Raw genomic sequence first — 25493 nt, 5'->3', positions numbered from 1 at the left:
CCAAACATTTGACAAATGCATCTAGTCTGAAAGACCAAACAACAGCAACAACAAAAAGCAAATAGCAGAGAAGAAAAGGAACCATGAATATTCAAGAAAAAAGTTTCAAAAGAAAAAGCTATATATTGAATACTCTCAGAGAGAAAACATACAGACTGCATCCTTCAAACAAGAACAGGATATTATTTTTTAAAAAGACAATGAAAAACAAACTCCTGGAAATTAATACTGTGATAGAGACATGCAAACTCAAAAGAAGATTTAGAAGATAATATTGAGGAAGCCTTCCAGGAAGCACAAAAAAGACAAAGAATTGAAGAAGAGAAAAGGTGAGATAATTAAAAGGTTAGCCCAACAGGTCCAATATCCAAATGATGATTACATAATCAGACTCAAAACTCAAGTAATGCAAGTATCAACATAAGGATCAATACAAAGTATCAACAAATTTTCCTCCCATTAACTCTTTCTCAGTTAACTATTGGAAATGTGCTCCAGCAAAGTGACAGAATAGTTATCTACAAAGACAGACACAGAATCCAAATAAAAAAGAACCCAAAACAAGAGAAAGGCAAAAGAAATCTCTAGGATGATGGTGAAGAGACATTCCAAACAACTGTGAAGGAGCCTACAAATCACCCAATCCATCTTAGAGAGGATAGAAGTCTCCATTAAAAGAGTCCTTCAAAATTAATCAAGAAGATGAAAGACACTGAATATTTATCATGAGGATATATACAAAGCTCAGAGAGAGCTTAGTAAAGAATAAGAAGTACTTAGAAAAGTTTTTTTTTAAATTTTTAAGCTGCAGTTAACATAGAAACTGGAAAAGACAAAATTATCTCTACTTGAAGATGACATGACTGTCTACATAGAAAACCCTAAGCAATCTACAAAAAAATTCCTAGAACTAATAAAAAGTAAGCTCAGGAAGGTCATAAGAATACATGATCAATACACAAAGAAAGGAATCTCATTTCTACATACTATCAGTGAACATGCAGAAACTGAAATTAAAAACATAGTACCATTTAGTATTGCTCCAAAGAAAATGAAGCTTAGCTATACATATAAAACATGCACAAGATCTCTATGGTGAACAGAGAAAATTTCATTTATAAAAAGAAATCAAAGACCTAAATAAGTGAGGAGACATACTGTATTTACAGTAGTGAAGTCTATTCTCCTTAAACTGATCTATAGGTTTAAAACAATTTCAGTAAATATCCAGCAAGGTTTTTTTGTCATAGTCAAGTTTATTCCATAAATTAGTTTATTCTATCTATAAATTTCTGACAAAGAAACCAGAATAGCTAGCACAATCCTGACATAGAAAAATAAAGTGGGAGGAATTACTCAACCACATACTAAGGCTTACTATTCAGTATATCTACACTAATCAAGACAGTGTGGTATAGGCAAAAGCCAGTGAAACAGAAATAAGAACCCATAAAAAGGTCCATATAAATATTCCCAATAGATTTTTGAGAAAGATGTGAAACCAATTTCATACAGAAAGGATAGTCTTTTTTGTTTTTGTTTTTTTTTTAAAGATAGTCTTTTTAACAAACAGTGCTCAAGTAATTGGACTTGATGAGAAAAAAAATGAACCTCAAGCATCACATCTTACACAAATATTAGCTCACACAAATATTAGCTCAAAATAGATTATAGATTTAGATATGAAATGTAATATTATAAAAATTTTGAGAAAATATTTGAAAAAAATCTTTAAGATCTAGTTAGGCAGAGTTCTTAAATCTGATACCAAAACCATAATCCACAAAAAGAAAAACTCGTATATTGGCCTTCATCAAAACTGAAACTTTATACAGAAGATCCTGTTAAGAATTAAAAACGCAAGCTAGAGAAAGTATTTGCACATCACATACCTTACAAAGGACTTCTATCTTCAGTATATAAAGAATCCCCACAGTCAAAAGTTAAAAGTAATCCAATTAAAAAATGGGCAAATGATAGGAACCAACATTTCACATAGAAAGATACACAGATAGCAAAATTACTCAAAGAACACAAAAATACTAATTCAAAGAGATACATGCACCCCAATGTTTATAGCAGCATTATCACAACAGCCAAACTATGGAAACAGCCCAAAACCTGTACACTAATGTTTACATTTATAGCAGCTTTATTCAAGATAGCCCCAAACAGGAAATGACCCAAAGGTCCTTCAACAGGTAAACAGTTAAACAATCACATCTACACCAAGGAGTATCAGTCAGCAATATAAAGGAACAAACTACTGATACATGCAACAACCTAGGTCAATTTCTACAGAATATGAGGAACATACAAAAGCTAATCCTAAAAGGTTCCATACAATATCATTCTATTTATAGGACATTCTTTAAAAAGACATAATTTTAGAAATGGAGAATAGATTAGTTGGCTGCCAATGGTTAGGCATGGAGTGAAGAGGAGGAAAGGTGTGGTTACAAAAGAAGAGCAACACAAAAACATCTTTGCAGAGTTGGAAATGTTCAGAATATTGACTGTGGTAGTGGAGACATGGACCTACACAGGCAATAATACTGTACAGAACTTATTATACAGACACGCACACAAATAAAACCAGGTACAAATGAACAAGTAGAGGCGCCTGGGTGGCTCAGTCTATTAAGCGTCCACCTCTGGCTCAGGTCATGATCTCAGGGTCCTGGGATCGAGGCCGGCGTCAGGCTTCCTACTCAGTGGGGAGTCTGTCTCTCCCTCTCCATCTGTCTCTCCCTAGCTCGTGCTCTCTCTCACTCTCTCTTCTCTCAAATAAAATCTTTAAAAATAAATAAATAGAAATAAACATAATATAAATATCCTAGTCACGATATTATACTATCATTCTGTATAATGTTACCATTGAGGGAAATTGAGCAATATATACAGGGCATTCCTCTATTCTTACAGGTATAAATGAATGTACAATAATCTCAACTTTTTTTAGAATGCAGTTATTAACTACATGAAAAATGCTATGTAAAGAAAAGTAACTATAGCGAACTATTTGGCCTATGAATAGTATGTATATAAACAAAAAATTAAAATACTGAAACATGATCTAATTAAAATTACAATTATATTGGAAAGGTGTGAGGGAAATGTGCTTGTACATGATGGGATAAGGGAAATGGAGCTGAAAAAGAGAGCAAATAACCTTATCTTCCATAAAGTCAACTGGTGATGCCTAAAACTGAAAAACAAAAAAATAATAGTAGCATGTTATTCAGATGTGAGGAAACAAAATGTTTACATCCATTAAAATAGCTGAGAAGAGCTAATACAAAGTTAGAAGTTTATAGAGCCTGGAGAGCTAAGTCAAGAGAGTATTTCCTTTTCTGGGGGGAGTGTCACAATATACATGTATATTTATTTGAGGTATAACGTCATACAATTCACATCCCATACAATCCATCTATTTAAAGTACACACCTTAGTGGGTTTTGGTATATTCACAGTTGTCAATCATCTTCACAATCAATTATAGGACATTTTCATTTCCCCAGAAAGAAACCCAGTACCATTAGCAGTCACTGCCTATTTCCTCCCTTGTCCTGAGATAGGTAAGATACATGTCTCACCCTGATTTTGCAACTGGGTAAAATAAATTAACATCGCCGTTAGTATGTTTAACTGATTTTTTTTTTTTTTTTTTTTTGCTTTGTTCTTGTAAACCTCTGTTAGAGGCAATGAATTCTCTGACAGTAGTGGGTGGATGATAGAGGTAGCATAATCAAATATCCTATCACTCCTATTGCTTCACTTTTTTTATAATTTTGCTGGGTTCAGAACAAACCAACTTAAGTCTAATTACCTCACCCCTAACAGCAATATGTACAAGGCAAGGCAAAGTCTACAAAATCCTGCCATGATTTTATGGTTTATGGTGCTGAATGACAGAGCCTTTGCAGACACCAATCCTTTGGCTTGTTCTTTTGTTTGCCACTACCCCAGGCCATCCTTGACAATGTGCCTTAATAATATTCAGGATGGATGAGCATAAAATGTACTTTATTTAAAAAGTACTAGGACAGTGATTTTGAAGGTGAAGGTGGAAAGGGCAGGCTCTCTACTGCAGGATGTTCTTGAGCATATCATCTGAGGAAAAAGCACATATAGAAGCTAAAGATCTGGAAACTGATCCCCATAACTATTCATGCCAAAGATCTTTGGGAAGTCTCCATGTACCTGAACACCAGTTAAGCTCACCACTCTAATGTAACACACTCTCTTTCATCTCCAAGCCTTCACCAAATCTATTCTGTAGAGCCAAAATTCTCTTCCTCCCCTCCTCTCCCAAGCCTACTACCACCACTTTCACCAGTCTAACTTCTGTTTGTCTTTCTGGCCTCAACTCATGTGATATGTCCCTGGGATACCACTTCCAATGCCCTAGGTGAGGATCGGAGCTCTGCAAGGACTTCCATAGCATCTCCTTCTCCTATCTTGATATTCATTACAGTATTACCGCTGCCTGGTAATTTTCCAGTCTTCTTCTAAAGAAAAATAAGATAAAAACATGGAGGGAGGCATATCATAAAAAACTCTTAATTATAAAGAACAAACAAGGGATCCCTGGGTGGCGCAGCGGTTTAGCGCCTGCCTTTGGCCCGGGGCACGATCCTGGAGACCCGGGATCAAATCCCACGTCGGGCTCCCGGTGCATGGAGCCTGCTTCTCCCTCTGCCTGTGTCTCTGCCTCTCTCTCTCTCTCTCTCACTGTGTGCCTATCATAAATAAATAAAATTAAAAAAAAAAAAAAAAAAAACAAGAGGGTTGTTACATGGGAGGATTGTCTAAATGGATGATGGGCTTTAAGGAGAGAACTTTTTTTGTAGGGGGCGCAGTAGGCAAAGGAGAGGAAGAAGCAGGCTCCCTGCTCAGGGATCCCATGGGATCATGACCTGAGCTGAAGGCAGATGCTCAACCAACTGAGCCACCCAAACGCCCCTGAGGAAGGCACTTGTGATGAGCACTGGATATTGTATGTAAGCAATGAATCACTAAGTTCTACTCCCGAAACCAATACCACACTATATGTTAACTTGAACTTAAATAAAAACTTGGAAGGAAAAAAACAAACTTTCCTGTCTTCCTTAGAATTTTGGGGACAACAAGGACCAATCAGTCATATTCATGGCTCTATCCCACAACAACAAAGTGCCTAACACATAGTAAGTATTCAAGAAATTCCTGTTGAAAGAACAAATGAAGGAAGAAATATGAGGAGTCCTTTGTGAGGGTAAGCAGCCTAGAATGCATGCTAGTCAACAGTTCTCTCCTTCTGTAAGAAAAATCCTGGGGCTCCTGGCTCCTCACTCAAGTTTTCTTCCAACTCAGGAGCCACTGGCTTTACTGTCCCACGTGTTTGGTGGCAATTATTCAGTTCTTCAGCAACACATTTTCACCATCCCACCTTCCCTCAGCTGATGGGGTCAATGGGCTCAGCTGCTGAATTAATCCCATCATGGTGGTCTGGGACCAGGTGGAATCATGCTTTGTGGACACAACAGTTTTCAAGAGCAGGAAACACACTATACCAGTCAGGGCCATAGGAGAAAACACCAAGGTTGGTCCCAGGCAGAAAGAGTATAGAGACTATTTTTCTCTAACAAGCGTTGTTAGAATATCTTGACTCTTTAAATATGTGCATTAATATTTTAGGTAAAAATTTGATTTTTAAAACTTTTCTACTCTACTTCCCTTAAAATTCAGGAGTAAAAGAGAAATTAGCAGATAAAAATGTATGTGATTAAACAAATTATGTTAATATTGAACATCTTATCTTGCCTATACTAAAGAGTGTCCTAAGGACAGGTCTATGTAAATTCCATAGTTTTATAATCCTCAGGAGTAGCTAAGCATCTTGTAGATATCAAGACTATAGTTTTTCTTTTTAGAGTCAGTGGCATTATCTTGTTAATTACATAACAAAATCTAGACTAGCACAGGAATTGTGGATTCCAAATAATTATCATGACTGAGCTTATTCTTTATCTTTAGAAAGTCACTCACAGAATAAAGCAAATCTTAGGGAAGCTGTATTTTAATGCTCTACCACCCTCTACCTTCAAAATGTTTTTAACAGAAAATCCTGAAAACTGGGATCCCTGGGTGGCGCAGCGGTTTGGCGCCTGCCTTTGGCCCGGGGCGCGATCCTGGAGACCCAGGATCGAATCCCATGTCAGGCTCCCGGTGCATGGAGCCTGCTTCTCCCTATGCCTGTGTCTCTGCCTCTCTCTCTGTGACTGTCATGAATAAATAAATAAAATAAAATAAAAAACCTTAAAAAAAAAAAAAAAGAAAATCCTGAAAACTGACATGGTATGTAAATTATACTCTTCTTTATTTACAAATTAAATGATTCAGAATCTATAAATACTACCAAAAAAGATAAAAAAAAAATTTTTTTTCAAATCAAGAAACTGACTCAACTACAGAGAACACACTGATGGTTACCAAAGGGAAGGCAGCTGGGGGTGATGGGTGAAATAGATGAAGGGGATTAAGAGTACACTTATCATGATGAGCAATGAATAATGTATATAATTGCTGAATTACTATAGAGTACACTTGAAACTAAGAAACACTGTATTCTAACTACACTGGAGTTAAAATTAAAAACTTAAAAAAATTTTTCAGCTTTATTGAGTTATAACTGACAAAATTGTAGAATATTTGAAGTATACAACATACTGATAGACACCGGAAAAGGATTCTCATCATCCATTCAATACATACATCACCTCACAAACAGGAAGGTAGAACTTAATATATAAAATTTGACATTCAAAAAAAAATTTGACATTCATTACAACTTCAAAACAATTTCTCAATAATCATAATTTATCTCTACTTCTAAAATGAATAATGCTCCATTAAATAATGACAATGATTAAAATTTTTAGATTTCAGGTACAGAACTGATGAATCACCACACTATACATCAGAAACTAAAATAACACTGTATATTAACTATACTAGAATTAAAATAAAAATAAACCAAACCAAACAAAAAATAATAAATAAATTTTTTAAAATGTGTGGATTTTAACAATCTTTTCAGAAAGGTCCCACACACCTCCAAATAACATCTATATGGATCAAAAATATATTAACTTATTTTTGAACAAAAAGTGACACAGCAAAATGGATAAAAATACTAGGTTAGGTAAGATACAAGTCTGAAGGATACAGACCAAAATATTAACAGTGATTATCTCTGAGTGCAGAGGATACAGTGAGTGATCATTCCATTCATTACTTTTTTTCCTTTCTGCCTAGCCATCCAATTTTCCTAAAATGTACCTATTAAAATAATTTTAAAGAATGTAATAAAAAATAGCTCTCCTTTAATGAACTCATAACACAGCAGAAATGCTCCTTAAAAATCCCCTGAAAAGTCAGTGACAAAAGCTAGAGGAATAAGTCTTCAAAATAAATGAAAGGTCACAAACAAAAAAGAGAAAGGAAAAACACAGTGAAACCATAACTTCTCTTAATAAATACAGCACAGAACTAAGCCTCAAATCTTTCTGGACAAAGAAGTAACTTGCAGAAACACTTGTACCGCCCTTTGCATTACTTCACCTTCAATATTATTTTCTAAGAAGTATTTTAAAACTCTCAGATAAAAGTCTTAGCACTTACTGCTGTAAGGCCTTCATTATTACAAATGTTGACATCAGCACTGTATTCTAATAATTTACTCATGCATTTCTTCTGCCTGAAAAGAAAAGAGACACAGATAACCGGTATGAGAAAAATAAGCAAATGACAATTATTTTACTGAAATACTGACTACAATCAACATTAGTTGCTGGCAAGTATCCATCTGTAGGTTTTTAAACAAATGCTATAACATTTGAAATAAGATGAAAAATCAATTCTATAATTCAAAATAATAGGATAAAGAAAAGGCACAATGAGAGGTTTTCATGTCATTAGGACAAATTCATCATTCAAAATGCCAAGAAATTTCTAGTGTTGACTAAATACTTGGAATAGTAATCTTCCTTAGAAATATAAGACATGGGGGCAGCCTGGGTGGCTCAGCAGTTTAGCGCCACCTTCAGCCCAGAGCAAGATCCTGGAGACCCGGGATCGGTCCCACATGGGGCTCCCTGCATGGAGCCTGCTTCTCCCTCTGCCTGTGTCTCTGCCTCTCTCTCTCTCTGTATCTCATGAATAAATAAAATCTTATAAAAAAAAAAAAGAAATATAAGACATAAGACATGGAACACCTGGGTGGCTCAGCGGTAGAGCGCCTGCCTTGGGCCCAGGGTGTGAGGGTGTGATCCTGGAGTCCCGGGATCAAGTCTCACGTCAGGCTCTCTGCATGGAGCCTGCTTCTCTCTCTGCCTATGTCTCTCCCTGCCTTTCTCTCTCTCTCTCTCTTTCTGTCATGAGTAAATAAATAAAATTTTTTAAAAAAAGAAAGATAAGACAATGTAAGTCAGGTGGAAGGGGAATGGATATAGCAAAATGTCTCAATGCTGTAGTATCCTACATTCTTGATTGCAAAATACTTAAAAGTTAATACTTAGATGAGTTATAAAAACATAACTACAGAATTAATGAAGTGCATATCTATCCATCCTCCTACCCTATTTCATTTCTCTTTTTGATAATTTTTACTGCGGTAAAATACACAGAACATAAAATTTGTCATTTTAACCATTTTCAAGGGTACAGTTCAGTGGTATTAAGTACATTCATATTACTGTGCAAGCATTACCATCATCCATCCATAAAACTCTTTTCATCTTGCAAAACTGAAACTCTATACCCATTAAACAGTAATTTTCAATTTCCTCTCCCCTTGGCTTCTGGCAACCACCATTCTACTTTCTGTCTCTACAATTTATCTAAGTACCTCATAAAATTGGAATCTTACAGTGTTTATCCTTTTGTGATTGGCTTATTTCACTTAGCATAATGTCCTCAAGGTTCATCCATGTTGTAGCATACATCAGAATTTCCTTCCTTAAGGCTGAATAATATTCCATTATATATATATATATGTACACACACACACACACACACACATTTTGCTTATCTATTCATATATCAATGGACACTTCAATTGCTTGTTTTAGCTATTGTAAATAATGCTATGAATAAGGGTGTACAAATATTTCTTCAAGACCCTCCTTTCAATTTTATTGGGTATACACCAAGAAGGGGGATTGTTGGATCATACATTAATTCTATTTTCAATTTTTTGATGACCCATCAAAAATTGTTTTTCAGTGTACCATTTTACACTCCCACCAACAATGTGGAAGGGCTCCATTTTCTCTACATCCTTGCCAACACTTGTCGTTTTCTGCTTTTTGATAACCATACTAAAAAAAAAAAAAAAAAGATAACCATACTAATGAGACTGTGTTGGTATCTCATTGTAGTTCTGATTTGCGTTTCCCCAATGATTATTTATATTGAGATTGAGCATCTATTCATGTTCATACTGGCTATTTGTAGATCATCTTTGGAGTAGTCTGTTCAAGTCCTTTGCCCCCTTGTAAATTGCCTATCCATTTCATTGTGCTCACAATGTTTCCTTTTAGGCTGATCCATTCCTACTCACTACTCAATATTCATCTCAATGTCTGTCTGCTTCATTAAATAATGAAAAACCATGCTTCAGAAACTGCAAGTGATACACACACTATACATATATATATTTATGATATACATTTTATACACACACACACATATATGCTTGACTATACTCAGTACTAAATTAAGGAAGCAAGATATAATCCATGGCATGAAGAAGTTCATGATTTCGCTGAGTAAACAGTTATAAGTATAAAAAATATGTAACTCTGTATATGTAATAACATATTATGTACTGTGTGGTACATATAGTATACATACAGTATTAATATATGGGTATACTACATATATAGTACTGTATATAACATATATAAGAATAGATAGCATATATTACTATTTACTCAATTAGATCACAAATTTCTTCATGCCACGAATTGTATATTTCTTTAATAAACTCAGTACTGAGCATAGTTAGCTGCTCTCAATAAAACTTTATTGACTATTAATTATTCTATTTTTTAAGTTAACAGCTAAAATTTTTAATAACTGAATAAATTTTTTAAAAAGAGAACAAATTACTTTTCTAGCTTTGGGTTTTGTATCCGAAATGAAATTAAACATCATTTAAAATCAGCATAATAAGAAAAGAAAGAAAAAGTTCTGACTAAACATTTACAAAGTTTATCTAATACACTGTTCTGAACTTTAGGATATAAACCTTCAATAATCCTGAGACAACAGACCAGACAGCCCTATTAAAATGAATACATTGTTTAAGATATATATGTGTGTGCCTATATCCGTATTGCTGAATTTCAAAAACCTCCTTAAAAGCTGTCTTAGGCCACTGGCCTATTGCCAAAATAAACACTCCGTTGGGAATGGGCCAAAGAAATAGTCCTAGAGGGGTACTTGGGGAGATTGCTGAGGTAAAGCAACAATGCTCCTCATCCCAAAAATGAACTGCAAAAGACAGAGAAATATATCGTTTTTTATCATTTAACAATCATTATTGCTACTCTTTCAAAATTTTATTTATTTGACAGAGAGAGAAAGAGATAGAGCACAAGTAGGCAGAGTGGCAGGCAGAAGCAAAGGGAGAGGGAGAAAGCAGGCTCCCCACTGAGCAGAGAACCCAACACAGCGCTCAAGCCCAACCAAGACTCTGGAATCATGACCTGAGTTGAAGGCAGATGCTTAACCGACGGAGCCACCCAGGCGCCCCACATTATTGCTACTTTAGAGAATCTCAGTATGTCAAAACAATCTAAATGGGCACTATTTTGCCAAGATTTAGAGCTAAAATATTAACACATGAGCTCCACCCTTTATGAGGTCACAACCTAGCCCCAAAAAATAAAGAAAAAAATCATGTTTCAAATTTGAACAACATTCAGCCAGCCTAAAAATACACAACTGTAAAGTCTTCTCTTCTAACAATCTCATTTAATCATGAGAAACACTAAATCCTCCTGTACAGGAAGCAACTATTTTCCTGCCCAGATATTGCACAATTATAGGAAGCTTATGGTAACCCAAATGACACAGGAGCAAATCATCCTAGTGCTCTGTGGTAGCTTAATGGGTCTTCCACTGGAAAGGAGGGCAATTCAGTACCAATGCACCCAGCACTAATGGTTAAAGAGAGGAATGCTAAAGCAGGCCAAGAGAATTACACTACTCATCAAACAATAACTGAGGAACAAAACAAAAAACTACCAAAAACTCATGGACAAGCAAAAGGGGCAGAACTCCCCTATGACTTTTGCTTCCCTCTAGACAAATCTGAACTCATAAAAAAATTAGAATAAAAAGCTACTTCTGAAAACATCAGAAGCTACAGGAAGTAATATGTACTCAAAACCACTCAGCAAACATTTATGGAGCAACTCTAAGTTGTACAAGGCACCCAATAATAAAAACTAAAATAGTCAAGTATTGAATATCAATATTAATCTTTACAGAAACAGAAAGGTATCCAAATTGGATGTTATGTTAGAGTTACAAACTCTTTTTATTCCTTTTCTCTTCATTGCGTTACCATGTGATCAAGTGATTTCGGTCATATTTCTTCATCTTTAAATGTAACAGTCTCCAACTTAAACATTCTCACATCCCCCACCCAAAGAAAGATAAATGTGTTAAGGTGACAGTGATGGATAGCAAATGAAAGGAATCCTTTCACAATGTATATAGGTCTATCAAATCATAATGATGTACACTTTAAAAATCTTGCAATTTTGTTGGTTGTACCTCAACAAAGCTACGAGAAAAAAAAAAAAAAAAGTTATGGTCTCCTAAATGACTTAAGTCTCTGACCAAAATGGCAGTAGGCATTTTACCCCAGCTGTACACTGATCCCTCCTTTCACTTATAGTTGCTGAGATAGAGTACTAAGGTATTTTTCTATGTGTAATTTTTTGAAAAAGCTTTGTCACTATCCTACCAATACTTGGGATAATGTATCCAGATTGGAGATCAATTCAGAAAGGAATGAATTTGACCAAATCTATGACATTGGGTTTAACACCCTACAAACATAACCAGTGTGCTCATTATTATTAAAAAAGTTGTTTGGGATCCCTGGGTGGCGCAGTGGTTTGGCGCTTGCCTTTAGCCCAGGGCGCGATCCTGGAGACCCGGGATCGAATCCCACATCAGGCTCCCGGCGCATGGAGCCTGCTTCTCCCTCTGCCTATGTCTCTGTCTCTCTCTCTCTCTCTCTCTGTGACTATCATAAATAAATTAAAAAAATTAAAAAAAAAAAAAAAAAAAAAAAAAAAAAAAGTTGTTTAATCAGCATGTTGTTACCTTGTTACCTATCAGAACAGTGGACAACTAGTTCACATGCTAAATCAAGAACTAGATCAGACCAGACAGGGTCAAAGGAGTATGCCTTCTTCTGTCCAATCTAGATATCACTAGGATTCTTATGCTTTTGGCTCCACTTTAATCCTTTTATGCAAAAATTTGGTCTCAGAATGACACAGTGCACAATTTTAGCCCCATAACTATCTCAGGTAGGCATCTATCTCAACTACCAAGAATTCCAAGTCAAACAGGAAACAAAAATATCTTCAAAAGTAAAAAAAAAAGGGATCCCTGGGTGGCGCAGCGGTTTGGCGCCTGCCTTTGGCCCAGGGCGCAATCCTGGAAACCCGGGATCAAATCCCACATCAGGCTCCCGGTGTATGGAGCCTGCTTCTCCCTCTGCCTATGTCTCTGCCTCTCTTTCTCTCTCTGTGACTATCATAAATAAATAAAAAAAATTTTTTAAAAAGTAATCAAAAAAAGGGGGGGGGGCGCCTGAGTGGCTCAGTTGGTTAAGTGTGTGCCTTCAGCTCAGGTCATGTTCTCAGGGTCCTGGGATTGAGCCTCATATCTGGCTTCCTGTACAGCAGGGAATCTGCTTTTCCCACTCCCTCTGCCATGCTGCCCCCTCCCCCAGCTCGTGTACACACACATATCCTCTCCCTCAAATAAATAAAATCTTAAAAAAGAGTAATCAAAAAAGAGACACATGGGAATCAACTAAATAAATAAAATCTTTAAAAAAAAAAAAAAGAGTAATTCAAAAAAGAGACACATAGGAATATACCTTTTTTTTGGGGGGGGGGGGGTAGAGACAAAGGAAGAGGGAGAAAGCGAATCTTAAGCACACTCCATGCCCAGCACAGAGCATGACACAGCCCTGGATCTCAACCCTGAGACCATGACCTTAGCCAAAATCAAGAGGTGGAAGCTTAACCAACTGAGCCACCCAGGTACCCCAGGAATATGCTTCTATATGGAAGTTTTATAAGCATTTGAAACATATTTATAAATATAAGTTCTTCAAGCCCTGAGTCAAAAACTACTTTTTCATTTCAAACAGAATTCCAGCCATTTGGTATGGTTTCTCAATCCAACACAATTTTTTTTAATATGTATTTATTTGCGAGAGAGAGAAAGAGAGAGCACATGAGCACAAGAGCAGGGGGAGGTACAGAGGGGGGGAAAGAGAGAATCTCAAGCAGACTCCCCACTGAGCTCAGAGCCCAATGTGGGGCTCAAAACCAGGACTCTGTGATCACAATCTGAGCTGAAATCAAGAGTCAAGATGCTTAACCGACTGAGCCACCCAGGCGCCCCTCAGTTCAACAGAATCTTAAGACATAAAAATAGTGGTAAGTAGAGGCAGACACAGAGATGTGACATCTGAAATTCTCAAAAAAAAAAAAAAAGGGGGAGAAAGAAAGTCTTAAGAAGTGTAGTAGGGTATAAAATAGCATACAATGGGGGTGCCTGGGAAGTTCAGTAGGTTAAACGTCTGATTCTTGGTTTCAGCTCAGATCAACATCTCAGGCTCCCGAGACAGAGCCCATGTCATCGGGCCCCATGTTCAACAGGAAATCTGCTTGAGATTCTCTCCCTCTGCCCCTGCCTGTCACTCTCTCAAGTGCTCTTTCTTTCTTTCTCAAATGAATAAATCTTTAAAAAAAAAAAAAAAAACAGCAAACAATAACATGAAGATGTTCATAATGAAGACCAGAGCAATCAAGAAAAGGCAAAAATATATTTACATTTTGGAAATACTTTTATAAGGGGGAAAAAATTTACTAAGAAAATTCAAAAGCAAGGGTAGTAAACAAATTATTTATTTAGAAAACCTCATGTTATAATTAAAAGGAAAAATAAGTTTTGGCACTGAAAGGAGTAAGCTACTCTTATTTAGAAAGCTTACTATAGTATAGCTCATTCTCAAAGTTATAAATAAGCTGGGTATAATATATTCACTGTCTTTAATTCCATTAATAAAGTTAACTGAAAAGCAATGTGGAAAATAAGACCAGGAATTAGATGAGGAAAAAAAATGAGCAGGAAAAAGAACATCAAAACAAAGAGGTGACAATGATACTTCTCAGAAACAAAGTATCATTATGATACAAGTAAAACAAACTTAAACAAGTATATTTTCAAGAAAAAATATTAGTAAACAATTAAATAAATATGATAATTATTTCAAAATTGAATGTAATGACCCACAAATTTCTTCCCAAGGCAAATATTGGTCAAAAAAAATCAACAATCAAGAGTGCCTTGAATACCGTCAGTCATCACTGATATAACAACTTAAGCTACTCAAGAAGACAAAATATTTACCCATTTCTAGCTGCCAAATGAAGGGGTGTACATCCTGAAATATCTTGATAGTTAGGATTTGCTCCTTTCTTTAATAGCAGGACCAAGCATTCCACCGATCCACAACTAAAACAATATTAAAAACAGTTTAGATACATTCAACAAACAGCCATAGTTGAAATACCTTAATTAAAAAAACAAAAAAGCTCTACTAAACATATTATTTTTGAGGTCCATTATTAATCTACAATTTGATTTAACTTCTGTCACAAATAGCATATTCCAAAAAAAAAAAAAATAGCATATTCCTCTACTTTCAAGAAGATACATTCTACTATGAAAGCTATGAAGTATTTGAGATGTTCATATAAAGTATTAATACATAAAAAAACAAATAGTACTCTCAATTCTTTGGCTTTACAGAAGCCAAATTTATTATGAAAAATTAATTTTAACATATATCTAAGTCCTGAAAGGAAGTTAGATATCAACTAATTGGTTAAGTACATACTGAGAGATTATGGGTAAAAATCATTCTCACACCTAACTAAAAAATATAAAGCCAATGGCTTCATGTGCAGTTAACATGTAAAATTTCATACTGCTAGGATAAAAGAAAAATTTCAGTGAATGTACCCTTTATTAAGTACATCCAGGAAAGACAAACCTACTGATCTGATCTAGAGCAAGTTAAAACAGTAGATGTGAGACTTGAATCTGATCGCAAGGTTAACAATATCTAGAGAAAGGATGCAAACACAGCACACTATGCTCTCAATAGAATAATGAACCATTCAGCAGTCTGTTCTCATCTATTCCCATACCTCTTGTGGGACAACACTGGCCCAAAGCTTACTGATCACTGTGCTAGACCAGATTTTAATTCAAAAATCTTTCTTCTTACTTTGCTGCAATGTGAAGCAAGCTTCTTTTCACACGTCCAAATGCATAATTGACATCAAACTTTGAATTTGATAGTAGCTCAGAAACAGACCTAAGCCAAAAGAAAATTAATGAGTCGATACATTAAAAAAAGTTTATAAAACATAGAAACTCAAGTCTATCTCCCTTTAGTTACTCTAACCAATGATCCAAAAAGTTCTGTCCCACATCAACCAAAAAACAAAGCACCGTTTTCTGAGCACAGCATGGTAGCCAGCACAGTTTCATCCAAAAAACAACTGCACTGACCTATAAACTGATGTTAAAGGTTTCCTCATCTGCTGATCTATATTATCATCTGCTCTGAAGATACTTAAGTTGGCTTCAGTTCTCCCTAGATTCTTGAGGAACAAAGAGAGTTGGGATGGCTGCTCCCCCTGCAAAAAGTATAGCCTACGTATATTAATTTCGGCCAAATAAGAAAAATCAGATTTAAACATGTTTTAGTTGTATCACACAGGAAGTTTAAAGCAAAAAATTACTTATATTTTAAACTTGTTTCAAAATAGATTCCTTGTCACTTTCTTATTATACCAACTATCCACTGGCTAACTACAGCGGAGCAGCCTGCTAGAAGTATAAACATCTCATCATCCAGCCAGACAACTGTATCGCATATGCACCCTGTAAAAAAAGTGTCCACACTACATCAATAAAAAGAACATCAAAATAGAACATTAGGGAAGTAAGCTGTCCATCAGCCCCAACCTTTTGCAATAAATCATCAATGACCAACAAAATACCTGACTTAATATCTGATAATTCATTAGAAAATCTCTTACCAAAGAATTTTACAATTGATATGGATCTTGGAAAACTTTGGCTTTTATTTCACAGGCAGTAAACTATAAGAGAGGTTAAATAATGTGTCCCAGGACAACATCTGTGTCCAAACTGTGTGTGTGTTTGTGTGTGTATATGTATGTGTACACAACATAGATAAATGTATTTCTCTTGGGTTTTGGTGTTTTGTTTTGTTTTTTGAGGAGCGCTTTTATTCGTTTCTTTTTTTAAAAGTAGGCTCCCTGTGGAGCCTAACACAGGGCTTGAACTCACAACCCGGAGATCAAGATCTGACCTGAAAGCAAGAGTCTGCACACTTAACTGAGCCACCCAGGCACCCCTGTCCTGTATATTTATACAAAGAGTGTAAATTCGAAATAGACACTTACCTGTGTTGATCAGCCATAACCATTGGCATTAATGTATAAACAGCAGTTTCATTATCTGAGTAAAAAACAAAACAAAACAAAAACTAAACAAAAAACAGAAAAATAATTTGTCCTATTTTTTCCCAAAGGGTAATACTTAAAACCACCTTAGAGTTTTCCTAATTTCATATAAAAGATGAGAAGAGGTGGAAGGAGATAAAAGATAGTGCAGGATACCAGAGGTACTGCAAAATTTGCAACAATGCAGAATTTCCTATCCTAATGCTAGGTTGCTTTACATCATCACCAAAGTGCTTTGCTTCCAGATTTGATGGGGAAAATTAGAGGCCTGATATTTTCTGTAGCTTTAACAACAGAAATTTCTTTTACTTCCAGAAAAGTGTTTATCAACTTCATGATTTATCAGGCTTACATGTAGTTTTGGGGAATTTTTACGTATAAGGGCATAATAGATATATATGGTAAAATAATTTTAAAACCTTAAATATACATAGTACTTGCTTCTTGCCAATATTATAACAAAGGAAGTTATTTTACAAACTTTTATGGAACAGCATTAAAGTCTTAGTTTTCCCTGTTACTTTACACTATTAACATTGTAACTTATATCTTTTATAGAATTAATTCACAGATATATGACCTAAAAGAAAAGGTTAAAAGTCAACAATATCTATGACATGAGACTATACTTACGTAAATTCAGCTTTGTTTGGATTTTTTATATGTTACTAATGATCATTTCTCAACTCAATGCATTTTAGAGGTTTATGATCTTTTATAAGTCATTTACAGAGAAGTGACTCTGATACTCAAAACATTAGTGCCAATGCTAAAATTAAAGTTTCAGGAAGAAAAAGAGTATTTGCATAGCATCAAAGTATCTCCCCAAAATACTGACCACAGTGGAGAAACCAGCAGATCACCTTCATCAATTGATAAAGGGTAACATCACCAGATATAATATACACTGATATCATGTAATGTCATGTGGCCTCTGATATGATCCACATAGCACAGAACATCATGAAAAAACATCAGACAAACCCAAATTAAGGGAAATTTCACAAAATGCCCGAGCAGTCCCCTTAAAAAGTCTCAAGGCCATGAAATACAAGAAAAGACTGAAGAACCATTGCAGTTTGGGGAGGGTAAAGAAACAGGGTCAACTAAATGAAACGTGATGTTATCAACTGGATGCTAAAATAGAAAAAGGACATTAGTGAGAAAACTTGTGAGATTCTAATAAAGCCTGTAATGCAGTTAATAGTATTACACCAATGTTAATTCCTTAGTTTTGATAACCGTACTATGGTTATGCAAGATGGGAAAATTATGGGAAGTTGGGAGAAGGATGCATGGGAATTCTGTACTATTTACGCAACTTTTCTGTAAGTCTTAAATTACTTAAAAATAAAAAGTTTTAACAAAAGAAGATAAAAGGGTAATTGTTGGGACGCCTGGGTGGCTCAGTGGTTGAGCATCTGCCTTTGGCCCAGGGCATGATCCTGGGGTCCTGGGATCGAGTCCCACATCGGGCTCCCTGCAGGGAGCCTGCTTCTCCTCTCTCTGCCTGTGTCTCTGCCTTTCTATCTGTGTCTCTCATGAATAAATAAATAAAATATTAAAAAAAAAAAAAAGGTAATTGTTATCATTAAAAGAGTCTTAAGACATGATCAACCAAGTATAAGGTGTGGACTTTGGGTACTGATCCAACTGTAAGAGGATGTTTCTGAGAGACAAAAGCTCCGTAGGGAGTGGGTATTTAATGATAATAAAAATTACTGTCATTTGCGTTGGCTCCAACAATAGTATTGTAATTATGTTTGAAAAAAGCAGTTTGCATATTCTGAAATACAAACTGAAGAAATATATACCAGAGAGAAGGAAAAAAGTTATCACCATTTCTTCAAGTTTTTTCATTATTTCACTATTTGTAAGTATATCCATGAAAAGCAATTTAGTCCTAGTCATGACTATATACAAGTTCAGCATGCAGACACAACTCTTTCACTACAAAACAAACAAAAACTACCCCCAAAAAAATCCTAGTCCTAACAGCCCACATGTTTAAATCATTATCTAAAAGGCATTTCTCTAAACACTTTATGTGCATCATCTCTTTTATCCTCACAATCACCTTATAAGGTAGGTACTATTACTATCTCCATTTTATAAATGAAAAAACTGAGCACTAAGTAACAAGCTGCACAATAGTGGCATTAAGTGGTTAAGCTTGAATTCAAATGTGGCTGATCCCAGGGCCCACACAATAAAAATCTTACAGTGCACTACATAAAGTAAGCAAAAGGTTTATAATACAATACTTAGTCCTTTATATGCAGTACACTCTAATTTGTTTTATTCTCTTCTATTTTTTTTTTTTTAATGCTGACTGCAATAAATTGTTCTCATTAACTACCAGTGAGTCACAGCCAAGAGTTGAAAACTACTGCACTAAGCCTCCCTGGGCTTGGCAACATTCTTTATCTCTCAAATGATACACACCTCATTAAACATCTGAACTTCCAAACCATGACAATTTCATTAAGTTGCTCCATAATAAACAAAGTCATAAAAAGGAAGTACCCTTATTTTTAATTTAAACTTATAAATCGAGTTAGTACATAATATTAAATGAGCAAAAGTTTTATAAGGTTCACATGGGTTTTATTTATAGGGTGTTTATTTAGACAAAATTTAGATATAGATCTCCCTTTTTTTAAAGATTTTCTTTATTTATTCATGAGAGACCCAGAGAGAGGCAGAGACATAGGCAGAGGGAGAAGTAGGTTCCCTGCAGGGAGCCTGATGAGGGACTGGATCCCAGGATCCCCAGGATCGGGTCCTGAGCTAAAGGCAGATGCTCAACCGCTGAGCCACCCAGGTGTCCCTAGATCTCACTTTTTATATATATATATATATATATATGATAGTCACACACAGAGAGAGAGAGGCAGAGACATAGGCAGAGGGAGAAGCAGGCTCCATACACCGGGAGCCCGACGTGGGATTCGATCCCGGGTCTCCAAGATCGCACCCTGGGCCAAAGGCAGGCGCTAAACCACTGTGCCACCCAGGGATCCCTAGATCTCACTTTTTTAAGTCACATATAACTTTGTAAAAACATAGCTCACATACACTAAATGGTATGAGGAAATAAATATAACCATAACTATGATCCTAAAAGGAGACTATTCAGGAAACAGTATATTATGGAAGAACAGAATAAAATTTGTTGTCACCTGCTTCCTTCTCCACACTCAGGAAGACACCTTAAGAACTAGGTATATAACTGAAGTTCTCAGAGTGATAAAAAATGTTTAATCTCTCACTTTTTCAGATTTTCAGTGTTGCCCACTTTTGATTAGTTGATGAAGTTCCAGAACTCTACAACTAAAAGGAAAACTTTAAACAAGGAGCTTTGATTCATTATGTTATATACTATTTTTCTTTAAACCATCAAATGGGAGCAATTTTTTTAAAAAACCCTAATCAGCATTCAAACATACGCTAATATGGGCTCAAGTTCTATTATTTTACAAAACAAGCTACATTTACCGTTAAAATCAGTAACTTAACACTACTTTTTCCACATAATTGACAATATAAACCAATTTTTTTAAATCCCATTAAAAATCACATCCCACAGCAATTCGGCAGTGTGGCAGGATACAAAATCAATGTCCAGAAATCAGTGGCATTTCTATACACTGACAATGAGACTGCAAAAAGAGAAATTAAGGAGTCAATCCCACTCACAATTGCATCCAAAAGCATAAGATACCTAGGAATAAACCTAACCAAAGAAGTAAAGAATCTATACCCTAAAAGCTATAGAACACTTCTGAAAGAAATTGAGGAAGACACAAAGAGATGGAAAAATATTCCATGCTCATGGATTGGCAGAATTAATATTGTGAAAATGTCAATGTTACCCAGGGCAATTTACACATTTAATGCAATCCCTATCAAAATACCATGGACTTTCTTCAAAGAGTTGGAACAAATCACCTTAAGATTTGTGTGGAATCAGAAAAGACCCCGAACAGCCAGGGGAATATTAAGAAAGAAAACCATAGCTGGGGGCATCACAATGCCAGATTTCAGGTTGTACCAGAAAGCTGTGGTCATCAAGACAGTGTGGTTCTGGCACAAAAACAGACACATAGATCAATGGAACAGAATAGAGAATCCAGAAGTGGACCCTCAACTCTATGGTCAACTAATATTTGACAAAGCAGGAAAAACTATCTACTGAAAAAAGACAGTCTCTTCAATAAATGGTGCTGGGAAAATTGGACATCCACATGCAGAAGAATGAAACTAGAGCATTCTCTTACACCATACACAAAGATAAACCCAAAACGGATGAAAGATCTAAATGTGAGACAAGAATCCATCAGAATCCTAGAGAAGAACACAGGCAACCTGGCCACAGCAACTTCTTGCAAGATACATCTATAAAGGGATCCCTGGGTGGCTCAGTGGTTGAGCGCCTGCCTTCCGCCCAGGGTGTGATCCTGGAGTCCCGGGACTGAGTCCCACATCAGGTTCCCTTGCATGGAGCCTGCTTCTCCCTCTGCTTGTGTCTCTGCCTCTGTCTCTCTCTCTGTCTCTCATGAGTAAATAAATAAAATCTTAAAAAAAAAAAAAAAGGATACATCTATAAAGGCAAAGGAAACAAAAACAAAAATGAATTATTGGGACTTAATCAAGATAAAAAGCTTCTGCACAGCAAAAGAAACAGCCAACCAAAGAAACACGAATGTGTTCTACCAGAATCCAACTCAGTAAATCAAATCTGAGGTTTAATCCTATGCAACAAAGTTAATTTTAGAATAAAAGCTGATTAAATAACATTCTAATGTGTTCCAATTAGATGATAATCACTGAATTATAACATGGCAAAATAAATATCTCATTATGTTCTAAATTTAGAGAGACCTCAGAACTTCCATGCAGTCTTTAAAATGAAAGCACAACAAGCTGGAGTTTTATAGCTAGATTTTTTTTATAATATATACATACATACTTGAAAGAGCCAATCTCAAAGCATTCAGAAAGAAAGATCCATCAGAATTAGGGACAGGGATGCCTGGGTGGTTCAGTGGTTGAGTGTCAGCCTTTAGCTAAGGGTGTGATCCTGGGGGTCCTAAGATCGAGTCCCACATCGGGCTCCCTGTAGGGAGACTGTGTCTCCCTCTGCCTGTCTCTGCCTCTGTGTGTCTCTCATGAATGAATAAATAAAATCTTAAAAAAAAAAAAAAAAAAAAACTTAGGGACAAAGACAAGATGAGCAAATCCATTATAATGAAAGAAAAACAAAGGGAAGCAAAATGCCACTTTTGCCTAGCAATGTGGGAAAATGTTTCATTTTTATTTACTACTCTAGTTTCTGGAGACTCTCAAGACTGTTGGTGGAACTTTCTAATAAGTAGAGAGGCCGATACTCAGAGCTTTAAAAATGTTGACATAATTAGATCTGTAATTTTTCTTCCACTTATGAATCCTAAAGAAAAACTTAGAAGACTAAGTCTTAAAAACTACAAAGCTGCTCCTCATAAAATTATCCAAAAAAAAAAAAAAAAAATCAAATCCAGTATTTGTTACATTATCGTATGAAATGCTGCAGGGTCATCTGGCATATTTAAAGATGTTTTTTTAAAAGTGATGTTTTCTGGGCAGCCCCGGTGGCTCCGCGGTTTAGCGGGTGCCTTCAGCCCAGGGTGTGACCCTCCCTGGAGACCAGGGATCGAGTCCCACATGGGGCTCCCTGCATGGAGCCTGCTTCTCCCTCTGCCTGTGTCTTTGCCTCTCTCTCTCTCTCTCCTCTGTTTCTCCTGAAAAAATAAATAAAATCTTTAAAAAAATAAAAAAGTGATGTTTTCTAAAAGCAAAATAAAAAACTATATGCAGTATGATCTTAATTTGGTAGACAAAGAGAAAAAAGACATAAAATACTAACACCTGTCTATTACTGAATGATAGAATAACAGATTTCTAAATTTTTATTTCTTCCTGAAATTTTCTACAATGAAAATATATATTTTTAGGACCAGGAAACATTATCAAAGTCTTCTAAATCATATTTGTGTAAAAAATAGTGGGATTTAAACTAAGCAACACAACTGCCAAGTCAATGAAACTGCATCCTGTGGTCTTCACCAACCTACACCCATAATTTGTGGAAAACGAGTGAGGCCAGCACGCACCAAACGGACTCAAACGTAAAAACTGCAAAGAAAATATTGAAAGCAGACGTTCAAGCTGCAAGTCCAGTGACTAAAATCACTATTTTCGGTCAACTACTTCACACCAGCAAAGCACCAAGGAGAAAATCACTTTTCAGAAAGTCACACAAACCATCCCTGTTCTTAATCCGAAGTAGAGACCAGGGGGTAAATTTTTCATGAAAATTATCCCCAAAGTTCCCAGTCCCACATTTATTTGATGACTCTCTCCCAAGGCCTCCTATAACCTGCAAATCACCTCTCCAGCGGCAGTTCAAAGAAAGTTTTGAAGAATGAAGGGCAGGCAGCCTGGGTGGCTCGGCGGTTTAGCGCCGCCTTGGGCCCGGGGTGTGATCCTGGAGACCCGGGATCGAGTCCCGCATGGAGCCTGCTTCTCCCTCTGCCTGCGTCTCTGCGTCTCTTTCTGGGTCTCTCACAGAATAAATAAAATCTTAAAAAAAAAAAAAAAAAAGAAAAGAAAAGAAGAAAGATACACTAACACAATGTATTTAAAAAAAAAAAAATCACCAGCCATCACCCGCGAACCCTTCTCTCACTGGGCCTACAGAACCAAAGGGCAGCACTGCCGTCTCCCGCCGCCACTCACACGGGGGATTTCGTGAGGCTGCGAACAAAAACGGCTTCCTCACCTCCTTTTAGAGCTAGTGCCTTCTCTCACCTGTTCTAAACAAACCCTGGCACGATGGACAGTAATTCCTCAGCTACAGGGATCATGCCTTGCTCCTCTTTGTGGAAGGTCCCCAACCTGCACTTCCGTCTGACGAATCCAGGAGGCATGAAGGCAGGCAGGCACCGTTTCAAGGCGTGTATGCGCGCGCACACACACACCCCAGTACGGATGAGTACATACCTGACACCCTTTTAATTGATCTATTCATTGTCAAAATACCAGGACACGGGGACCCGGGGTGGCTCCGCCGTTGAGCGCCTCCCTTCGGCTCAGGTCGTGACCCCGGAGACCCGGGATCGAGTCCCGCGTCGGGCTCCCTGCGCGGAGCCTGCTCCTCCCTCTGCCTGTGTCTCTGCCTCTCTCTCTCTCTCTCATGAAGAAATAAATAAAATCCTTAAAGATGTAATAAAATAAACATTTCTTTGGGCAGCCCGGGTGGCCCAGCGGTTGAGCGTCTGCCTTCAGCCCGGGGCGTGACCCGGGAGACCGGGGATCGAGTCCCACGTCGGGCTCCCCGCGCGGAGCCTGCTTCTCCCTCTGCCTGTCTCTGTGTCTCTCATGAATAAATAAATAAAATTAAAATATATATATATATAAAAACACAATAATGCTCTGCATTTCCGAAAAGAAAAGAAAGGCTTAATTCCCGCTCTGCAGCTTAAAGTTTAAAAAAAAAAAAAAAATGTGTTTCGGTGACCGTCCGGACCCCGAGCTAGCGACGACCGTCCAGCGCCCCGCAGCCGCGCGTTCCCCGACCCCGGGTCCCGGCCACCCGACTGGTATCCGTCGTGTCCCTTTGCCAAGCCGCACGGCGACCGCGGGGAGACGCTTCTCAGGCCCGCAGGCCCGGAACCGCCGCGGGCTCCCCCCAGGACACGGAAGGCGCGCGTCCCCCGCGCGGGGCAGCCGCCCCCGCCCCCGCCCCGGCCCCGCCCCGCCCCGCTCACCGTCCGGCAGCTCCACGGTGCGCGCGCGGCGCAGCGAGCGCGTCAGGCGGTTGAGCTGCTCCATCGCTCTCTCCATCCTCGGCGCGCCCTCCGCGCCCACCCCGCCGCGCCGGCGGCCTCCGCGCCCAGCGCCCTACATCCCGCCCCGGGCCGGCTCGGCGGCCGGAGGCACGGGCTCGCCCCGCCTAACGGGGGGAGGGCGCGGAGGGCCGGGGGCTGCCGGACCGACCCCTGACGGGCCACTCGCCGCCGCCGCCCGCGCGCTTCCTGCCGCCGCCGCCGCCGCCGCCGCCGCTTCCCTCCCGGCTTCGCACGGCCTTCTGGGAACTGTAGTCCAGAGCCCGCCGACCCGCGCGCCGGAGGCGGAGCCACGCTGGGTGCGCGGACGCCGGGGAGAGAGCGGAGCGCGGAGCGCGGGAGGCGAGGCCGGGGCCCCGCGAGCCCCCGCGTTCCAGGCGGGGCTCGCTGTGCCCTCCAGGGTTGCAGACGAGCAGCTTCCTCCAGTTCTCTCCCCCTCCCGTACCGCCGATTGGGCTTTTGCGCAGTTGTTCTTCGAATCCATCCTTCCCCTTCCCCATCCTAGGCGGGCGCATTGGTTTTCCAGATGCATAAACTATCCAAAGAGCTTATTCTCGTGCATCAAACTTAAGATTAAACTCAAACAAACGCAAAGCTTCGTGAGGGCAAAGCACCACTCTATCTCGTGTCTTGGACTCCCATGCTTATCACCTGACACACAGAAGACGACACTTTAAGGAAGATCTAGATGATGACATCCTGAAAGAGAATTGTGGTTTCTTTGCTACAGTGCTGA

The 25493-nt window shown here is 37.9% G+C and overlaps 1 protein-coding gene across 5 annotated transcripts in view; it reads right to left on the bottom strand.

Moving 5' to 3' along the window:
- The window catches only part of HACE1 (HECT domain and ankyrin repeat containing E3 ubiquitin protein ligase 1), a 108180-nt gene extending 83215 nt beyond the window's left edge, over nt 1–24965 (bottom strand). For 4 of the 5 annotated variants that reach the window (XM_041771114.1, XM_041771127.1, XM_041771134.1 and 1 more), the window contains exons 1-5: nt 24680–24965; nt 16812–16866; nt 15602–15691; nt 14719–14823; nt 7666–7741 (exon numbers count right to left, since the gene is read on the bottom strand). In XM_041771114.1, the coding sequence (XP_041627048.1) occupies nt 7666–7741; nt 14719–14823; nt 15602–15691; nt 16812–16866; nt 24680–24755 (402 nt within the window). In that variant the 5' untranslated portion in view covers nt 24756–24965. Of the gene's footprint in view, nt 1–7665; nt 7742–14718; nt 14824–15601; nt 15692–16811; nt 16867–23912; nt 24072–24679 lie in introns of those variants that run through there. The other variant, XM_041771121.1, reaches the window with a different exon arrangement.
- Between the last annotated feature and the right edge of the window lie 528 nt (nt 24966–25493).

The sequence above is a fragment of the Vulpes lagopus genome, chromosome 1, assembly GCF_018345385.1.
Source record: "Vulpes lagopus strain Blue_001 chromosome 1, ASM1834538v1, whole genome shotgun sequence".
Lineage (NCBI taxonomy): Eukaryota > Metazoa > Chordata > Mammalia > Carnivora > Canidae > Vulpes > Vulpes lagopus.
The sequence above is the reverse complement of the archived record's forward strand: the minus strand, read 5'-3'. Positions and strand labels throughout refer to the sequence as shown.